This window comes from Lepisma saccharinum, chromosome 2, assembly GCF_977018435.1.
Source record: "Lepisma saccharinum chromosome 2, izLepSacc3.1, whole genome shotgun sequence".
NCBI lineage: Eukaryota > Metazoa > Arthropoda > Insecta > Zygentoma > Lepismatidae > Lepisma > Lepisma saccharinum.
Genome location: NC_139230.1, coordinates 108,737,620 through 108,757,966, shown reverse-complemented (window position 1 = coordinate 108,757,966; position 20,347 = coordinate 108,737,620). Strand labels below are relative to the sequence as shown.

Genomic DNA, 20,347 nt, shown 5'->3' with positions numbered 1-20,347 from the left:
ATTTTGGAGGAAGCATGTTAAGGGGACATAGGATGTTAAGTTGTGCAAGCCACAAATTATTAATCTTCCTTAAGGGACAATGGAACGTTATATCGAGTCAAGTCACAAAAAGGACGTTGAAAAGTTCTGAGACACGATTCAACTCTGAAGGTCACTGCACGTGAGATTTATATATATATAAATATATATATATAAATAATTTTATTTGCCGATCTTGGCAAAATCCAAAATTTACCATGTCTTATAACTCATTCAAGTATCAATTCAATGCAGGAAGAATGGGTGTGCATGGACACGGCACCACACCAAAAAGATAGAGAGCACTCACTTCGTTGAAAAACTTATTATGTACACAAACATTTGCCAAGTGATGCAAGACACCATGTTCCACAATAGTTGGAGTGCAATTTGTAATGACGTGGCGTGCGTTCCTTGCAATGTCAATGTACCAAATTATTTACGAGACACATTAATTAGATTCATGCACATTTCTACTACTACCATCACCTCGTAACTAGGAATTGTTTTTAACCTAATTTGTCTTCAATGATCAACAAATGTTAACAACAAGACGCCGAATTTATTCATGAGTATTCATTAATATGTACAATTGCTCATTTACAATCCACATTCTGCATCAACTGATCCATTAACGATTAGCTTTTGATTTTTAATCAATCTTGTTAACAACTGCATTAGTTTCGACATCAACAATTAACACGTATCTTGATTTATACAACATTTAACCAATGGACAAATTTATATACACATATACGTTATATTACGTCATATTAATGCTACTATTTTGGCATAAAGGTGGGGGCGATCTGTTAGTGTCAACGCCTTTCCTTGTTTCTCAAAAATTATATTACTGCCTTTTTAATTAATAGGATTTTGCTTATAGTGTTCGATCTCAATTTTTAACGAGTTCGTTATCCATGGTTAATCCACAATCAAAAAGGGAGAGATTCGTTTCTTGACACTAATTTACAGAAGTTGTAGTTCTCACAATTTTTATACTAGTTTTTGGTAAGCGTGTACTTTGCAAGCAAGCACTGCACAATAAACTTACGTTCGGTAAAAATGGGGAGTGAATTTTACGACTTTCTTGCTGCCGAAGTTGTCAAAGTACTTAATTAAGTTCGAGGAGAGAGAAAAAGAACTGTTTCACAAGTCCCGACCAACACATTGTATCTTTTCACGACGAATAAGTTCATAGTGGACAGCCTGTCTGCGAATAACACTATTCAGAGGTTATCACAAATTCCTGTTTCACTAAGCACCAAATATGTAAAATTTCCAACATACCTGTTTGACCATTGTAATTTTATATGAACACTTAGTTTATGACCACTTAATCTGCAATCCTACCATTTGCAAATGTATTTCACTTTTAGTTCCCACGATACATGCGGTCAAGCAATTTTACAAATGGCTGCTCCTTTCTTGTTAACATCGTGAAACAAGCTGGTTACAAGTACACAGGTGATGTAAGCTGCATGCACCGGAGCTTGATAAAATTTGTTCTCTGTCCTACATTGGCCGGCGAAGAAGTGAAAGTCAGAAATTATAGCTAACTGAGGTCGAGGATTTAGTTGGGGATGTTGCCATCAGAGGCAGAAGCTATCGAAAAGGAGATGGCGTATGCACAGCCATCTAATAGAGAGTGAATGAACTAGATGGTAAGAGAAGCTTCGCTAATAATGTTGTAGCAATTTTTCAAAAGTACGTAAATATATAAGAAAAAGCGTTACATCTTGCACGGACATTTGAAGAAACTCCTGACACTTTTGTAACTTGTGTTGCTTACTGGTACATTTAGGGCAGAAGGAAACAGCTGATGTTACGAACGTAGAGGAGGTTGAAGGCTTGTTATGACTTCTGCAATTGTTGTTTTAACTTGCCATTGACGACAATGCATGCGCACGTTGTTCTACAAACTAGTAAACTCGGCAAAACTATTCACTTCTTGCGACGGCAGAGAGAGTTCACATTGTTTTCTTGACTCTGAATTGAGCTTTCTTGTGTGATAAACAAGAATCATGTCCCAAGATTCAACAGGTACACCAAGCACCTTTAAAACACGAATGCATTCATTTGTAGTGTCGATAAGACGATGTAAACTTGTGTGCAAGTTCTCACTCACTTGCGGCTAATTCACCAGTCGCTGAACAGTGTTGCTAACTACTTCCCTCTTGTTTGAATAACGGTTGTTTAGCAACTTCCATGCGTGTTGATAGTTTTCGTCTGTCACTGCCAACGATTGTATAAGCAAGGCAGCCTCACCCTTGAGAGAAACCTTCAAATGCTGAGGCTTAGGTTCACGTTTTTGTCGACACTTGCACTAATCAAATCGTGAAAACTTAGCCAGTCCTCCAGCGATCAACTGAAAGAAGGAATTTCCAATTTCAGTAGTTTAACTTCATCTACTTGTTGCTGGGGTGGGCTGTCACGTGATGATGACATCACTGATGTAAAACTTCCTGATGCGCTAACTGTAACGAACGAAGCTTGTAGACGATCTTATCCAATCAGTCTTCTTCCACACGCAATTCACCTTCATACTTGTCAAAATCACTAGAGTCCCTTGCAGCAATATCAATTAACAATTGCTTGCAGTCACTTGAAAGTTGCTTCGTTTTATCACTATGCAATGACATCATGGCATTGTCCAAAGTCCAGGAATTGACTCTATTTTCGAGATGCGTAATCTCACGTTTACTATTTTTGCAGCAAGAATTTGCTCCATGATGACACGTTCATGAACCGCGAACTGACTGAAAGCTGGCAAACCGAATTGCACTTACACGCTGGTAATGAAAGATGCTTGTTCATTCCAGCACCATGCCTTGATGACGTCACTTTCTTTGTTCGCGGCTCGCGGGTGAGGAACTAACAAACAGAAAATACGAATAACACAGTGTGATAAGAAGTTCTGTGCAGAGACTGTCTTTATGACACACACACACTCACAGTAACAGTTCACAATAGTGTGTGCACAAAAACTCAATGTCACAAGAATCCCTATCAAAGAATGTCACAAATCCGACTGTGGAGGACCATGTTGGGTAGCATAGCCCTGTTCCAGTTTGTAATCCAAACTTTCGGTGGTTGGGCAGTTGTGAAACTGGAGAAACACTCATCTTATGTAAAATACATGTTTAATAATGCACACAAATAACCGATTACATAAACATTCCCTAGCACAAGGATGTGAAGGGATAATTATGCACTAACACAACGACGTCTTTCAACCATGACACTGCTTACTAGAAGACAGTGACATTTTGGCAATAATAAGTTCACAAAAATTGTCTTGGCCACCATATTGGATCCAAAGACATGGTTGGTGGAGCCAACACATGTGATTGGATATACAAGAAAACAATAAAGGTTCGCAAATGTTTTTCAATCTAAGGACTTTTGCACAGTTTAGCTATAAAATGCCTCTTCTTCTGAGCTCTTGGTTATGAAGGTATTTGTTATGCAGGGTGTCCCAAAAATAAATGGCATAACTTCAGGAATGTGTTCCTCATATGTAAACAATGAATATAGTTTTTTTTTTTTTTAAACATGAGTCTGGAAGTGCTTGGTTTCCGAGTTATAGTTTTTCACAACACATGCAATCTGCAATGTATTTTTCTCCTACAGCTGGTTTCATGCAACAGAAGATACTCTTTAGCACAATCTGATAATTGTCTGGTTAGTGGTACATGTTTAGTCTACAGTGTTGAAACCATGTGCACAAATCAGTAGCAAGCAGATATGCACTAATGTATGGTTTGGCGGATGGCAATGCTGTAGAGGCAGGAATTTGGGAGTGTGTTTGTGAATCCATGTGACAATCTTGAGGCAGGAGGTGAACATTTTGAACATCTCCTGTATGGTACTGTGAAGATCTCTCTGTTTCATGGATCACCGATGGGAGATAAATACATTCTGGTTCACACATGTTGTGAAAGCCTATAAGTTGGAAATGTAGCATTTCCAGATTTATATGTAAACTTTTTTCATTGCTTGCATATGAGGAACACATTCCTGAAGTTATGCTGCTTATTTTTGGGCACCCTGTTTTGGCTAGTGGAAAATTGTGGTGTGTGTATAATGTGTTTGTTGTAAAATTTACATTGCTGTAGGGATGGACTAATATGCAATTTTTGCTGATATAGATATATCACTGATATAGAAGTTTTCTGATAGCAGTAACCAATATTCTACAGATCATATAAAGTTGTAAATGTTCCAAGAGGAATATGAATGGTTCAGTAACCTCCTTAATTAATATTTGTAACTGATAATTACAATGGGCCTTTGCTTTGAAAAAGAAGCTGTATACAGTGAAACCCCAATTTTACATTTTCAGATTTTAGATTTTCCCACATTATACATCCAATCTTGATGGTCCCAACATAGCAAAGTGTCATAAAATTTTTCTCAATTTTACATTTTCTCCCCATTTTAAGTTTTTTTCAGCTTGGTCCCCTGAAAACTGTATAATCGAGGTTCCACTGTATTCAGAAATTTACATTACAAAACCAGGACATGTGACTTATATGTTTGTATTCATAAAATAATTTTAAAAAAATGCAGAATTTGGTACTAAATCATAGACTATTTGCAGATTAGCAGACTGATAAGAATATTGGTAATTTTGCTGATAAACTGATGAATCAGTATGCCTGTATCAACTGATACTGATTAATCTTCCCCATCCTTACATTGCTGTTTGCATATTATGCAAGTAACATATAAATTTCTATTTTATAGAAGAGTCAAAATCCATGGAAACATTCTTAAATCTGGATGAGAGAAATGTATCAACTTCAGAAACAGTGCCACATGAAGCCAATGAAAATGAGGCATTGTCAACAACAGCCTCCATTGAACAAAGTACAAGTGCAGATGACATACATCGGTCTGAAGACCTGCAGGAATATCAGTCAAGGTATGATATGATATATTTTAGTAACTCTTCCATGTTGGTATGTTTTCAACATAACAAAACATGGTTAAAGTGTTAATTGTAAGTAGAAATTGAAATATTTCTTGATGACTGTTATTCCATCCAAGTGCTTATAACTCATACAACATTTTGGACTGTTATTCCATCCAAGTGCTTATAACTCATACAACATTTTGAGATGTTTGGTGGGGGAGAACTTCTACAATGCCAAGTAACAGACTCCTGTCTTGAAATCCAGGAAGAGCAATGATGGGAATTGTTAGTTATTTGTAACATGTTGTAGTGTGCAGAATTAATATTTTAAAATCTGATGTGTTACTTAAGTATGAAAAATAAGAATATAAGTCTTCAATGAGAATTCAGCATTATGGATGTACTGCTGTAGTTTCAAATATCAAATTTTATAATTTTTGCTTACAATATTGCAATAACAATTAATTACACTGGGCAAATTAGTTTTTGGTACACAGAAAAGAGATGATATATACCTAATAGAAATATTCAAAAGCTTTCTATTACCTGCAGTTCTCTTGTTATGACACTTTTCCACTTTTGTTTCTTGCGATATGTGGCATAACAATTGGGTATTCCCATTTTGCTGAATCTTGTTTTGTCTAATAGTTTATCAACAAGAATTCATGTGACTTCTGGCCTGAAAACAATTTTTGACAAATTAAGAATTCTATGAATATCATCTCTTAACTCATGCTGATTTAGATGATCTTGTTCGGTGTCTAAAAATAGGTCACACTCTTGTTCTTTACTGAAAGGCTACTTCAGCATCATGCTACAATGTGTCTCTTTTGTAAACACCAGGAATAGTTTCAAGATTTCTATTCCGAAGTAGATGATTTACGAAATGATTACAAGGTGACGACATTACAAGGTATGCCATTGGAGAGACCCCCCCTGAAAACATTAAAGCTTATGGAAGATGAAGATTTGGACTCAGTTGAGGAAAGCTGTGAGAATGATACCTGGAATGCATTCAAGATTTTCATGATGAATTTCCTAGGCAACCCACTCATCAGGAATTGGTTGCAATCCCCTTCTGACATAAGAAAACATACATAGTTTGCAGAAGGTAATTCAAAATTCAGTTACTACATTCTCACCTTGATTTCATCCTCTTCAAGTGCAGTGAGATTTTGGATGAACATGTTGAATGTTTTCACCAATAACTGTCCTCATCGGAAAGGAGAGACCAGAGGAGTGGAACCGTATGATTCTGGCCAACTACTGGTCGTTTATATTCTGAAACACCTCTACCCAGGAGTACAGAAGGAAAACTAAGGTGGAAAGTTAGGAAGATGTTGGTGAATATTTGTCCTTTTCATAGTAAAGTATACAATTGGTATTGTGTAGGTATTTTATGTTGCAGATAAATTTGCAGTCAGTTCATTTGACCATCAATGCACTTTATATTATTGGAACATATAATATGAATTTTATTCTTTCAAAAATTGTAACCAACTTCAGACTTTCTGGGCATCTTTTTGGTCATTTCACATCAAATGCACATAGCTCCAACACTTTTTCTTTGACATAAATACAGAAGGGTACAGACTGGTGTTATTAATTTTAGACATAACTTAAGTAAAATTTAAACCGTTTGTTGAATTTTTCTTACAATTGTTCACAGATGTTCTTCAATTGCTTGCTCTTCTGAACCAAGTAAAGAAATTGGAGACTCTGATTTCAAACAGAGTGAAGTAAAACCAGGAGCTATAAAATCAGATGATTTTACTTCAGTAAGAGACACTTCACCTTCTAGACTAACTTCCGCATCTCGAAGACGTCATTTCTCAAGTGCACCTTCAACTCCTGGTCCACGGAGTGAAGTGTCAAGTATTATTGAAAGTGGCCAAGGTACTGAGGATGGTAAGTACATAATGGTGTTGACAGTTAATTTATGATCTAATATGTTTCTTCATTCTTACATTTTTCCACATCTAAGGAAACATAAGAACAGTGTCTAAGGAAGGAGGCAATTGGATGTAACATTCCTAGATTTGTAAAACCAGAACTGACGAACGAAGTTGTACAGGACTGATCTTAATCTATTCTTCCTTCTACCACTTCCATTTCCCACCCATCCTTGCCCCTCTTCCCTTCCCTCTCTGCCGTTTCTGTTTTGGACTGCTGTTTAGAGCTGTTATCATTACCTGGGAAGGTGCTAATGTGCTTTCTACCAATAAGTTTGTACAAATGACAGATAGAAACTGATCTGTAAAATGAGAGGAGGGGGGTGTATTTTACCTTAGTGACATGTTAGAATTAGTGTCGTGTTTTTTTTGGTTTTTTTTGGAGGGAGTTACTATCCGCAAATACTGTTAATGGTGTTTCATGTCGTTCATCGAACTTGAGAATGAATTAGATGAAACATTGGATAGGCTAATCAATTTGGCAGAAAATGCTGTTGGTCCGTCTATTGGAGAACTTGGGCCTCGTGCCTTTTCAACTCCCCTTCGAAGCCCTGTGTTAACTCAAAGCTATGCAAGGTCACAACAGCAACTTGGGAATAACAGTGGTAACACGGTTCGACCCTTGTCCCGCATCTCCGCCACGTAATGTAACCCTCAGGTACACCACTCGCTTAGCATAAACTCCCCCTGCGAGGTGTACAGGGATACTAAAATGGATACAGTGATACTTAGGGAAATGACACGAGAGATTACATTTTACCAATACCTTCTGACTGAGAATGGGAGACTTCATGAGTCTCGGCAGTACCCAGTCTCGGCAGGAAGAAGTAGTCTCTCCTCCACCATCTATCGACTTCCTTCTCACTCTGATTACTCCGTCCAAAAAGCCCTGCCTCTCTTACTCCCTCTCGTTTTATTCCCCCCATATCATCATACATTCACCTCAGCCACGGAAACCATTGGACGTTTACCTAACAAATTACTGAGTCATCATCGTCCAAATTACAAGTTTCATATGTGTTGTTACAGACCCTCCATGCAGGGAACTCACATCAACTAGCTTTTGATATTCATATTTAAGGAATGAGTAATGCAGTGGTAAATAAATACAGAGAACCTTAGTACTCACTTTTCCCATGAAGCAGTTTTTTGTAGTTTTATTAATTTTGGTAGCCACTGCCACCATCCTTGTTGGAACTTGTTGCACGGTTGCTTGGCATGCTCTTCTTTGGCTGCCACTAGATGTGCTGTTGTAATTTGCCTGTCCACTTTGGCTGAAATCTTGCACTATTACCACTCATACTGGGCTATGAAAACTCAGGATTCTCTCCTTATTTTCATTGGTGCATCTATCACATTTCTCATAAATCAACTACTTTTCAATACTGTACTACTGTTTATATTGTGGTGGAGGTTGAGAGGTGCTGAAAAAATAATAGGTGAATACCAATGTAGATTTAGAAGAGACCGTGGAGCTTTAGACCAAATATTTGTTATACGACAGGCAATCGAAAAATTCCATGAGTACTTGCAAGATCTACATATGCTATTTGTGGATTTTAAACCAGTATTCGATAGCATATCCAAACAAAAATTACTTAATTATATGATAAATGAAGGCATTCCAGTGAAAATAGTAAACCTTGTAAAATAACTATAAATACGACACATGCTAAAGTATTAATAAGTGGGAGAGTCAGAGAACCATTTCAATAAAACAGAGGTGTACGTCAAAGAGATGCATTGTCAGCTACTTTATTTAATACCAGCTGATTGCCCAGCATTGCCCGGGTATTTATTTATCCCAATATTCTATTAGACAGGAAAATAATAAATTCTAACTATAGTGTAAAATGAAATTGGAATTGAACGGCATTAGGAGTGTCACTATTTATCTTAGTGACCCCAAAAACTATGGATTCCACACTAATATCGGTCATTTTACATGTCACCCCTTCCCACCCCCTACCCTAGGGGTGCCAGAGGTGTCTTGTAGATGAACGGTATTTGGAGTGTCACTATTCATCTTAGCGACCCCAAAAACTATGGATTCCACACTATTATCTGTCATTTTCGATTATTTTTACATGTCACCCCCTTCCCACCCCACCCCTAAAGGTGGCAGAGGTGCTTGTAGTTGAAGGGCATTGAGAGTGTCACTATTCATCTTAGCGACCCTGAAAACTATGGATTCCACATTAAATATCTGTCATTTTACATGTCACCCCATTCCCACCTCTTCCCCTAGGGGTGCCACAGGTATCTTGGGAGTTGAACGGTATTGAGAGTGTCACTATTCATCTTAGCGACCCCGAAAACTATGGGTTCCACACTAATATCTTTGGTTTTCGATTATTTTTAAATATCACCCCCTTCTCACCCCCACCTCGATTGGTGTCATGGGTGTCTTACCTCCCACAGTATTTTTTTCTAGATTGTAAGTCATGTGTGTACCAAGTTTGGTCATCGTGAATGTCACCAATTAGCTTAGTGACCCCGAAAACTATGGATTTGACACTAATCTAGGTCATTTTTTACATTTAATTTTTAACCCCCTCTCTCCCCCATTCTGATAGGTGATGAACTTGGAGTTGAACAGCATTGGGAGTGTCACTATTCATCTTAGCGACCCTGAAAACTATGGATTCCACACTAATATTGGTCATTTTACATGTCACCCCCTTCCCACCCCACCCCTAGGGGTGCCAGTGGTGTCTTACCTCCACAGTATTTCTTTCCAGATTGCAAGTGATATGTGTACCAAGTTTGGTTGAAATCGCTCCAGGTGTTCGAGAGTTATGCTGAAACAAACATACATACACACATACATACATTCATTTTTATATATATAGAAGATAGATTGCTCTGCAGGGAGTTTTTCAATTCTTTGAAGAGAAGGGTCATATTTTCTACAAAACTAAACAGGTTTGTGTGTATGCTGATGTCATAGTTCAAATGGCACGAAATGTGAATAGGCTAAAATAAATTGGTATGAATTTGATTCAAGATGGAAAGAAAGTGATGATGAAAGTGAAACAAAATATCTGAAAATGACAGCAAGAAAAGGAAGAAACCATATATAAGATCTAAAAATTGACAACTATAAATTTGAAGGGGTTGAATGTTTTGTCTCTCTTGGATCAACAATTAATAATAATAAGAGTTAGTGAAGAGATACAAAAAAAGAATCATGGTAGGAAATCAAGCATACTTTCCAAATCTCACACTATTAAAATCGCAACTAATATCAAGATCAACAAAAATGAAAATATATGAAACACTAATAAGACCAGTGGTGGTATATGACTTAGAAAGTTGGAATATCAGTGCCGAAGATACCAACAAACTACGTGTATTCGAAAGAAAAGTAGTTCGAAGCATTTATGGCTGTCAAAGATGGAAATACCTGGAGAACATGCAATAACATGGAAATAGACAATATACGTTGACCATAATATTTTGACCCATAAATGGGACATCCCAAGGAGGTCAGTTTACACCTCCTTTCTTTCCTGAAGAATCGTTTAGGCTAAATTATAAGATAATTGTTATTATTAACGTATTATTATTTATTAAAGTATGGATCACATAATCACATAAATGATATATCATCATAAGCAGTAAATGAAATATGATCTCCCGTTTTCAAAGGGTATTAATTATTATAATCTTGTTATGACTTACACAGTGTTTCTGGTCCCTGGTGATCAATCTTTGATGTCGTAACGAACCTTAAAGTTCGTGGGATCTTAAAAGTATCTAGCAGGTTAACCAGTTAGCTGATGGGGTGATGTAAACTACTCATCATTCATCCTCTTGATGAGACCACTCGTCATTGACATGACGAGTTATTGCTTGGCATGCGAAAGGTACAAATTACACAAAAGGAATTAAACTACTGAAAAGACAATGGCAACTCGTTGGATTTTGTGAACCGTTGAACCTGTATCATGGCTGGGTGTAGGATAATTACCTGTCTAACTGAAGTCTCTGAGCTGAATCGAAAATAGCGAAGTCCTCTGTGAGCTTCTCTCTAAGTGTTGACCAAAGCGAGCTTCCACTATCGACCTCCTGTCTTGCTGACCTCCTCTCTCTACTCACTCAATTCCCAAAGTCCAGCCCCTTCCCAGCTTGTCTCACCTCTATATTCCCTGGCCATCGAGCTCTTCCTCGATGCCGAATCGCCGAATCGTGTTTATTATCATAATTGCTACCATGCAAACCGCTGACACCAAACCCAGAAGTGTTACCTATTTCCTGAATGCTCAGGAGGTTTGCATGGCACAACACAATGCATTGTAAACATGCCTAAGAGGCTTGAGACAGCTGAGAGAAAAACAAGTGAATGCCCTGGTCAACATGAAGCGTTCAGAGAGACTTAATAAAATAAACATACAATCCTATGGATTGATACGTTCGCGCCTCTTAGGAAAAATTTTCTCCTTTGAAAATTTAAAAGTCAAATCGCAAAGCTTGACATGACTCAGGTTCGCCAATTCCATATATTTTCTTAAAAAAACAAATATACAAAAGAAAATCCACCATAACTATCTGTTGTTTGCCGTAGCCTGAATGAAAACAAAAAAAAATTTTATTCCCTAAACTCTAAAATGAATAATACCCTTAATACTAACAAATTTGTATGTTTATACGATGTAAAAAACAATAATATATACTATTATAGGACTAGAAATCACAAAAGTTCGTGTCGTTAAGCGAAAAACTCTTAATGCATCACATGTGCGTGTACGTAATGTGTATTATGTACAATCGCTCATCAACCTGCTCCTAGTCAAGAGTCTGTGATGTCTCGCCACGCGGTAGAGACTCTGTGTCTTCCGCAAGGCCAACGGTTGGAGCGTCGTGCAAGATGGAACGGAATTCACAATGTTTATGTATATTTCCACTTGATATAGACTTTTCAAACACATAGAAAAACCTTAAAAAGGTGCACAAGTAAGTACACGTAAGTAAGCATGTAAAACATTGTCACATCTCACTGTTTTGTCCGTGTGAAAACCTGATCATATCAAAGTGCGTATGATTTACGAACTACCTAGCTAGTGCACTCCTAACATCGTTGAATATATGAACTTGCATGGCTGTGTTGCACATTCCAATGTAGTATTATACACTATTCAATGTATATAATTGGTTACACTGATAACTGTCGCTGGTAAAACTTAATTATAGCGTTCCATTTTCTTTTCTACGTTAATCTGTACACTGTATACATATATATGGCTTGGTGAATACCTTTGTATGTCTGCACACACATAAAAAAAAAATAATCTTGCAGTATTTTATCAACTGTCTACTCTGATTGAAAATATCAGAAAATGTTCAATGTGCAATTGTATTTTTAATTATGTACCATATTGGTAAAACACAATTAACTATTTGGAAAAAACATTTGCATAAAACTAAAGCATACTGTCTGCAATGTTTGAAAGTACTGTAGCTATGCTTGTTATAGCTTGCATGTGCAATTGGATATCCATTATAAAAAGCTTCTTCTTAAAACCAAAATATGCACTAACTGATGCACTGGTCAATTGACATCACTGATGCTTGTAGCTTCCTTGCAGTGTAATGTAAACTTAAATGCATATAAAACTAGTTCTTATGCATGACACAAAACTGAAAATGTATATAAGGACTATGGAAAAGTACTGTTTCCCATAATGCATGTTAAATGACCAAATAGATACACATGATAGGAGCTCACATGTGTATGTGTAGAAACACTGTAGCACAATTCTGTAATTATTGTTTGTGACCAGAACTGCTGGTTGTAGAATGTATGTTTTCTCTGCTTCCTCTTCTTTCTGGATTGCTTGTCGTCTTGACTGCATTGGGGCAATGTAAAAATGTAATAAATTACCCGTAGAACTTGGGAGATGGGGAAAAGTTGTTGTTTTAACTGCAAACAGTGTGGAGGGAAATTTTATCTAGCTCCATCACTAGGTGTTGTTGATAATGTATAGTCCGCTATACTGGGAAATGTATGGTTGACTACATCCTTCCTGTAAAAGGTAGTCTCCGTGCAGTAATAAATAGAAATGTCTGCATGTCTCCCTCAAATTGGTGGTGACGAGTCTCTTCTTGAAATAGTACTTAAAATGTCTGCATGTCTCCCTCGTAGAATGATACTCAGTCTTTCTGCCTGGTAATAGTAGACTGCCTGCGGATGTCCGTAATGAAAAATGCCCATGGATGGTGTAGGCATTGCTTGTCCCTGGCGTTCCGTATAGACAGGTTAGGTTGAATAAAGGGAAAATTATGACAAAGAAAGGAAATTGCAATAGGATGGGTATATATAATTCAAGTATGCATGTACACAAAACCAACTAATTTCCACTGCCTTTTCTTTAAAATTAAATTAAATTGTCTCATCAAAAATAAAATATGATTAAAATAAATAAATAAAATAATTGCCATAACTCTTTGAAAATAAATAAGGAAAAATTTAAATAAAATATCCAACTGTAATTAAAAATATTAATGTCCATGATTAATGTGTTGCCTTAACCTATTAATTATTACTGCGCTGCTCTAAATGAATCTGTTTAGAAAGCTGATAATGTTTATACAAATAATATCCTAGGGTTGCGGTTAATAACACATTCCAAATAACAAAAACTAATATCGACATGGGCAAAGGGTTTAGAACTAATTCTTGAAATGAAATGTTCTTACTAATTGATTGATTAAGTTGTTTTAAAGCAAGTTCAAGCGGAGTCCATTGGGGAATAGTGAAATCAGATAAATTCTTGGGAATATTAAGTAGTAATCCAATTTCCTTCATCTTTACTTGTTCGAAAGCTAACATTCTTGTGTGTAAAATTTGTTGATCCACAATAATTGCGAAAAATCCTGATAATTAAAAAATAAAGATTGGCCTTCGGTAAGCTGAACTGATCTGTGCGTGTTCAAATTATTATTCAAATTCTGAATGACAATAAATTGACCTGAACCTGATATTAAAATACCATTGCGTGTTCTGATAAACTGAAATAATTTATTGTCAGTAATAGACTTCACTTCAAAATTACAAAATGTAGAATTAATAAACAAAGATAAGTGTTGCAAGCATGTTCTAAATGCTACTTCTGAGTTTCGTTGAAACTCCAGGTGGTAACAAATATAGCATCAGGGAATTAAAAAAGGTGAAATTCAAATTTGAAACACAATAAAAATAATAAAAAACTTTCTCAAATGATAACATTGTGGTAACCCACTCTGTTTAAATTTGGAAAGGCTAACGATGCCGTGGCGACTTTCGCTGCACGTGCCTGTGCTAATCACCGAGGCTTAGCCTGGGCCTGTTGCTAATAATCTTGATTACTCTATGTGCATAAAGTGCTAAAATTGCCCTTTTGTAAAATTTCCCTGATTGTATCGAAATTACGTTTATCTTTATCCTGATACTAATAAAAAAATGCGTCAATTTCCCAAAAATGTTACTTACTATAAATATCTCTATGAAAAACGGGAAAATTTTGCGAGAAAAACGCAAAAAAAAAATCGTCTTGTTGATTCGTTGAAAATTATTGGTCGTGATTAGTCTGAAGTGCATAAATGCGACGGTTTATGGAAAAATTTACCTATGTAAGACAAAATATCCCTAACATTGTTGACATAACGTTCTATCGTAAGAATCAAATTCTGATGGCTATATGCGTAACTAAACTGATTCCCTAAAATTTTAATGGACGACCGCCCCTGGCTGATGTAATCTCAATGCTAAGTGTTTTCTAAGCTTCTAGCGTGTTCAAAGTACTCGGGAGCTTCCGTGCGGAGAAAGGAATTCGCTGATACCAGACATTCTAAATTGTGCAAGGTTGCATTTGTGGTCGCTGGACGTAACTGAAAATTTCTCTATGGCGACAACGAGAGCTCTGCAAGTTCGCTGCCGTGATCGGCGACTTCGGGTACGTTCGGGTTCCGTTCGGGATAGCGAACGAAAAAAAATCGTTGCTTTGGGCAACAAGCAAAGGTGCGGAAGAAGAAAATGCAAGGCGATGGTTCGCTGATACATTGAATGACGCGTAACTGTTTACAAAACTTTAACTTACTACGAACAAAGTCTAGTAAGCGCTGCGGGAGTTCGAAATAAAGTCAAGGTCTTTGAAATGACGTAATAAATTGGATGAGATGAAAAGAAAAAAAACTTCGTTGCGCTTTGCGACAGCGTGTTTACTTGAACACTTCCGTGCTCGTAAAATAACAAAAGTTGGGAAGCTGTTAGCAAACTAAATGACTAATAAACCTTGCATAAGGTACAATCAAACGTAAAAAATGAATTACACTTAAAATTTAAATCGTAATGAATATAAAATTCTAGGCGAACGTGAAGTCGTAAAAAATATGGTCTGTAAACGATACAACAGGTTCGGGAACCTGAAAATTTGGCTTACTTTCTGCTTTTAAAGTAACACTTGAAACTTTCTCGACTTTTACTGGTGACTGATTCGCAAATAACTCTTTAACTTTTACAACTGGCTGAACACAGTGTGAAATAGGCAATTCACTTTCCATTTTGCGACTGTTTTGATCAAAATTAGGATCCTTGCTTACGGCAAATTTCTGAACTCTATCTTTAACGGATAAAATATTCTTCGGCAAATCTATACTGTCGTCTTTAGTGACTAAACTATTTCTGGATGCATCCTGAACTTCTTCTTGACAAGAAAAACTGGTGAATTGTATGGTGATGTTGTAGGACTGATAACCCCTGCTTCTAGCAAGTTGTCAATTTGCTGGTTAATTTCCTTACGCAGGTGAACTGGTATAGGGTAGGCTGGGACGTGAAATTCCGAATCGTCCTTTAACTTTATACGATGCGTATAATTAGTGGCACAACCAATGTCTTGCTCAGACCAAGAAAATACATCTACATATTGCTCTAATAATTGTCTAAGTTGCAATTTCTGATCGGGTTCTAATGCTGGATTTATGTCAAATTTAGTAATGTCGTGCACTGGTTTTGTCACGGTGCCAGTCTCCTTGGTCACCATAACGTTAGGTCCTTCGTCGTCTGCAATATGACGTGAAGCTGGTACTGGATTTTGCCATGCCTCTGCGGTACCTAAGCGTGCCCCTTTCCTAATTTTAACTTTGTAAGAATTTGGATTAGTAATCCAAATTAAAAATGACTCCGGATTTACAATGGCTCGAGGCACCATTAAGCCTGTGTCCATTTGAAACTGTAAATCTGGCTCCAAATAAGTTAAATTTTGATTACTAGAATTTGTCAATTTGACAGGAATGCACAAATGAGATCTAGGTTTGATTCTAATTTGTCTGGAAGTTACAAATTCCGGCACATATAAATCCCTGATCAGATTAGCAACTTTTATGGAAACGTCAAAGGTCTTTCGGTGTTCCGTCCTTAACTGATTTCGCGGAGGAGTACCAAATCTCCTCAATGTGAGTCGATTTTGATCAAAATCCAAATTTGCTTTATGAGCTCTTAAGAAATCGTTTCCCAGGATTGTCCCATGTTCAAAATTTGGAATCATCCGAAAAGGATGGGTAAAATTGCGGCCGTTTATTGCAAAAGTTAATAGGACAATCTCTTTAATTTCAATTTGTTCTTTGGCAACTCCCCTTATGGCCGTATGAATTTTGAAACGTTTGGCGGTTGTAGGAATGCCTCGATCACTGGTGACGGATACTTGGCTTCCGGAATCCACGAGAAACCTCTGACGTTGTCCCCCTAATACTGTGTTAATATAAATTAATTCCTCATAGGGGAAAGTAGAGACTGATATCTGTTTGCCAACTAAATCTGCGCATACGTCTCTTCTATGGGCAGTCATTGTTCGTTTAAAGCCTCCGTGTTCTGAAAACAAGTGGCTGCTGTGTGATTAGGGTAATTACAAATTGAGCAGCGTGGTCTCCCCCGTTGCTCTTCCCTGTTTTCCTGGTCTCGCCCTGTTGAAGACGAGGAACCCCGCGAGTTCTGTCCGCGGAAGTTTCCACGTCCTCGCCATTGTTGGGTATTACCGTATCGCCTATTGCGATCTGAGTTGTTACCATTATTATTACGTCCATTCCTGTACCCCCTATTGAATTGTCGTCTATTATTATTACCCCGATAGGAGCCTCTATAATTATTACTTGACCGATAATTATCCTTATTATAATGTTCTCTAAATTGTTTTGGAGTAGATGAGTCGGTGCCAGGGTTCTGGTTTTGGTCCTCCATGCTATCCAATCTCAAAGTGAGACTGGCTAATCTTGCTTCCAGACCAGTTTCCTGAGCCTGGACTTGAGCTTTGGTATTGTGAGGATTGTTAAATAACTTTAGTTGCTCAACCTCCTTTTGCAACGCTTTGAATTTTGCCTCAATGTCTGAAGTGGGTCGCGCTTGCGCTGACTCAGCAGTAACCAGATTGTTACTCTGCAGTAAAATCTGCTGCTGTTGCGAAAGTGCTGATGGATTATGCAAAGGAGAGAATAAACTCTCTCTTTGATCTTCGTACCTCAATTCCTTCAGCTTGCGCTGTCTCATCAAAAATTGGAGTTTCTCAAAGGATTTTAAATCTTTAAGCAACCCATGCACGGACTCATACTCTTTATGGTGGATATCTTTCATGTAATCCACCTGTAAGCCTAATATGATCTGTTTGATCTGTTGTTGAATACTCATTTTGGGGTCTGCCCTGAGTAGAAGTAATTGTTTGTCCCGAACATAATTCGTAACTGGCTCAGTTTCTTTGTGTAATCTATAACGAATTTGCTCCTCGATCTGGAGTTGATCCAAGGACCCTGTAAATTCGTCTTTAAATTTCTTCTGTATCTCCTCGTAAGTAACTTCCTGATCTTCTGTACCATCTCTCCACGTCTGGTACCATCGTAATGCTGGCCCGGCCAGAAGGGCTGGAAATAATTCCAGTTTACGGGCATTATTCCATCCATTTAATATGGCAAGGCTATCCACTTTATCTAAAAATTTTGAAACGTCCTCCCCGGCTATCCCTTGAAATGGGATACCCTCTAAAATAGTTGGGGGAACAAACTGCGACTGAGCCATTGTTGCGAATTGTGTTTGGTTTAAATTTCTAAAATCCTGATCCTGTTGCTCTAATTGTGGTTCACATCTCTGTTTTTCCAATAATTCTCGCTGAAGGCGTCTAGTTAAAATTGGACTACGTTTAAACTTGGGGGTGGAACTTGCAGCTGGACCGCTGACATTTAAATTAAAACTTGTAGTCCCTCGTGCTATATCTAACAATTGATCTAATGTTTCGTCGAGTTCATCAGCAAGGTGAAAGCTCGACATCTATCATGGCACCAATAACTTCCTCTCCCTCCATAAATGCAAAAGCTTTAAGTCCTATGTATTTTCAAAATTAATTTTGGCAAGGACATACTAACGAAACTAAATAAATGAGCAAAATGATTGGGGTGGGTAATGAACTAGCACTCCACTACGTGTCAAAATTTGGGGTGGGTTATGAACTAGCACTCCATTACGTGTCAAAATTTAGGGTGGGGAATAATTCTAAACTGGTTAACATTAACTGAAATTCTTTTCATTTCCGAAAAATTGAAAAGGCCTCAAGCACTCCACCACGTGTCAAGCTATTGGGGTGGGGTTAAATTTAAACTGGCTAACAATTTCTTTTCATTTCTACAAAAGAAAATGAAAAGACCCGCAAATCTCCACCACGTGTCATTCTATAGAATGAAGGGATCTGAACCAGTTTACTGATGGGGTGATGTAAACTACTCATCATTCATCCTCTTGATGAGACCACTCGTCATTGACATGACGAGTTATTGCTTGGCATGCGAAAGGTACAAATTACACAAAAGGAATTAAACTACTGAAAAGACAATGGCAACTCGTTGGATTTTGTGAACCGTTGAACCTGTATCATGGCTGGGTGTAGGATAATTACCTGTCTAACTGAAGTCTCTGAGCTGAATCGAAAATAGCGAAGTCCTCTGTGAGCTTCTCTCTAAGTGTTGACCAAAGCGAGCTTCCACTATCGACCTCCTGTCTTGCTGACCTCCTCTCTCTACTCACTCAATTCCCAAAGTCCAGCCCCTTCCCAGCTTGTCTCACCTCTATATTCCCTGGCCATCGAGCTCTTCCTCGATGCCGAATCGCCGAATCGTGTTTATTATCATAATTGCTACCATGCAAACCGCTGACACCAAACCCAGAAGTGTTACCTATTTCCTGAATGCTCAGGAGGTTTGCATGGCACAACACAATGCATTGTAAACATGCCTAAGAGGCTTGAGACAGCTGAGAGAAAAACAAGTGAATGCCCTGGTCAACATGAAGCGTTCAGAGAGACTTAATAAAATAAACATACAATCCTATGGATTGATACGATGTTAGTTCTATGCTGAAGTTGAGGAATGCAAGAAGTACCTATTTATCACAACAGCTTTATTTTTCACAACCGTTCATAAAACTCCTCGAAAAGTTTATCTGACCCACAAAATGAGGTTTGTCTTTTGAGTTTGTGTCAAGATGGAGGGATTCAAATTCTTGTTGCAGATCTGTATCGTGTGCTTCTTGGCCATTACTGCTCTACAAATAATGCAAAACACCAAACAACATGACCTGAGCTAACTTAAACAGTAAACTACTTGAGACATTAAGCTGACGGTGTGTTCACCCTGCTAACCACCCGCTTCACAAAGACAACCAACTCTAACCACAAACCCCTTTCCCCCATACCAACTTTCAATTTCCACTCTACTTCCCTGTCTATGTGTGACTGGCCCACAGCGCTAGGAGCAGGATTGATGGACCACTGGTTTGATAACTGAAATCCCTTAGAAAATATAGTACCCACGAAAACAAATTGTTCCTGAAATTATTTTATTTAAGTTTTCCCTTACTACTTCTGAACTTCAATATCCCCTAACCGGTTATCCAACTGGATGTACAAATCGCAAGTTTATAAGAAACAGGTTATATGCTCGGTGAGCATTCAACACCACTTCCTGAAAAGAATATCAAAATTATCACAAGTTCAGATATCATCCACACTGTACATGCAGGAGTTTCATCCACACTGTACATGCAGGAGTTTAGGAACGACTACCAATGGACAAGAGTGTACAAGTTACAAATTACTATGTTTATTATTTTTGTACTTAGCACAGTGACATTAATGAAATTTTACCTGAGTTCTTGGACAAATAAAAACGTTTCACAAGAATCCTACTCTTTTTTTTTGTCAATATTGTTTTAAGAAAATACTCAAAATATCCGTTATGTTATTATATTTTGTAAATAATTTGTGTGCCGGCACTTCTACAACACTCTTGAGTGGATTATGGTTGAAGACCCAACACTTCACTCAACCATCAATTGCAGTTCTATTATATTTGCTATTTCTAAATATTTACAGAAGAGTGTACCCGTTTGCAAAATCATGAGAGCATAGAGATTGTGCTGACACTTCACATTGGCCACAACGATTAA

General features: G+C 37.6%; 1 protein-coding gene across 1 annotated transcript in view; it reads left to right on the top strand.

The window, feature by feature from the left end:
- LOC145983594 (KICSTOR complex protein SZT2-like) overlaps positions 1-20,347 on the top strand; it is a 605,385-nt gene extending 585,038 nt beyond the window's left edge. Inside the window, exons 33-35 of the mRNA XM_083116658.1 lie at positions 4,768-4,945; positions 6,606-6,844; positions 20,274-20,347. Of these exons, the coding sequence (XP_082972784.1) occupies positions 4,768-4,945; positions 6,606-6,844; positions 20,274-20,347 (491 nt within the window). The remainder of the gene's footprint in view (positions 1-4,767; positions 4,946-6,605; positions 6,845-20,273) is intronic.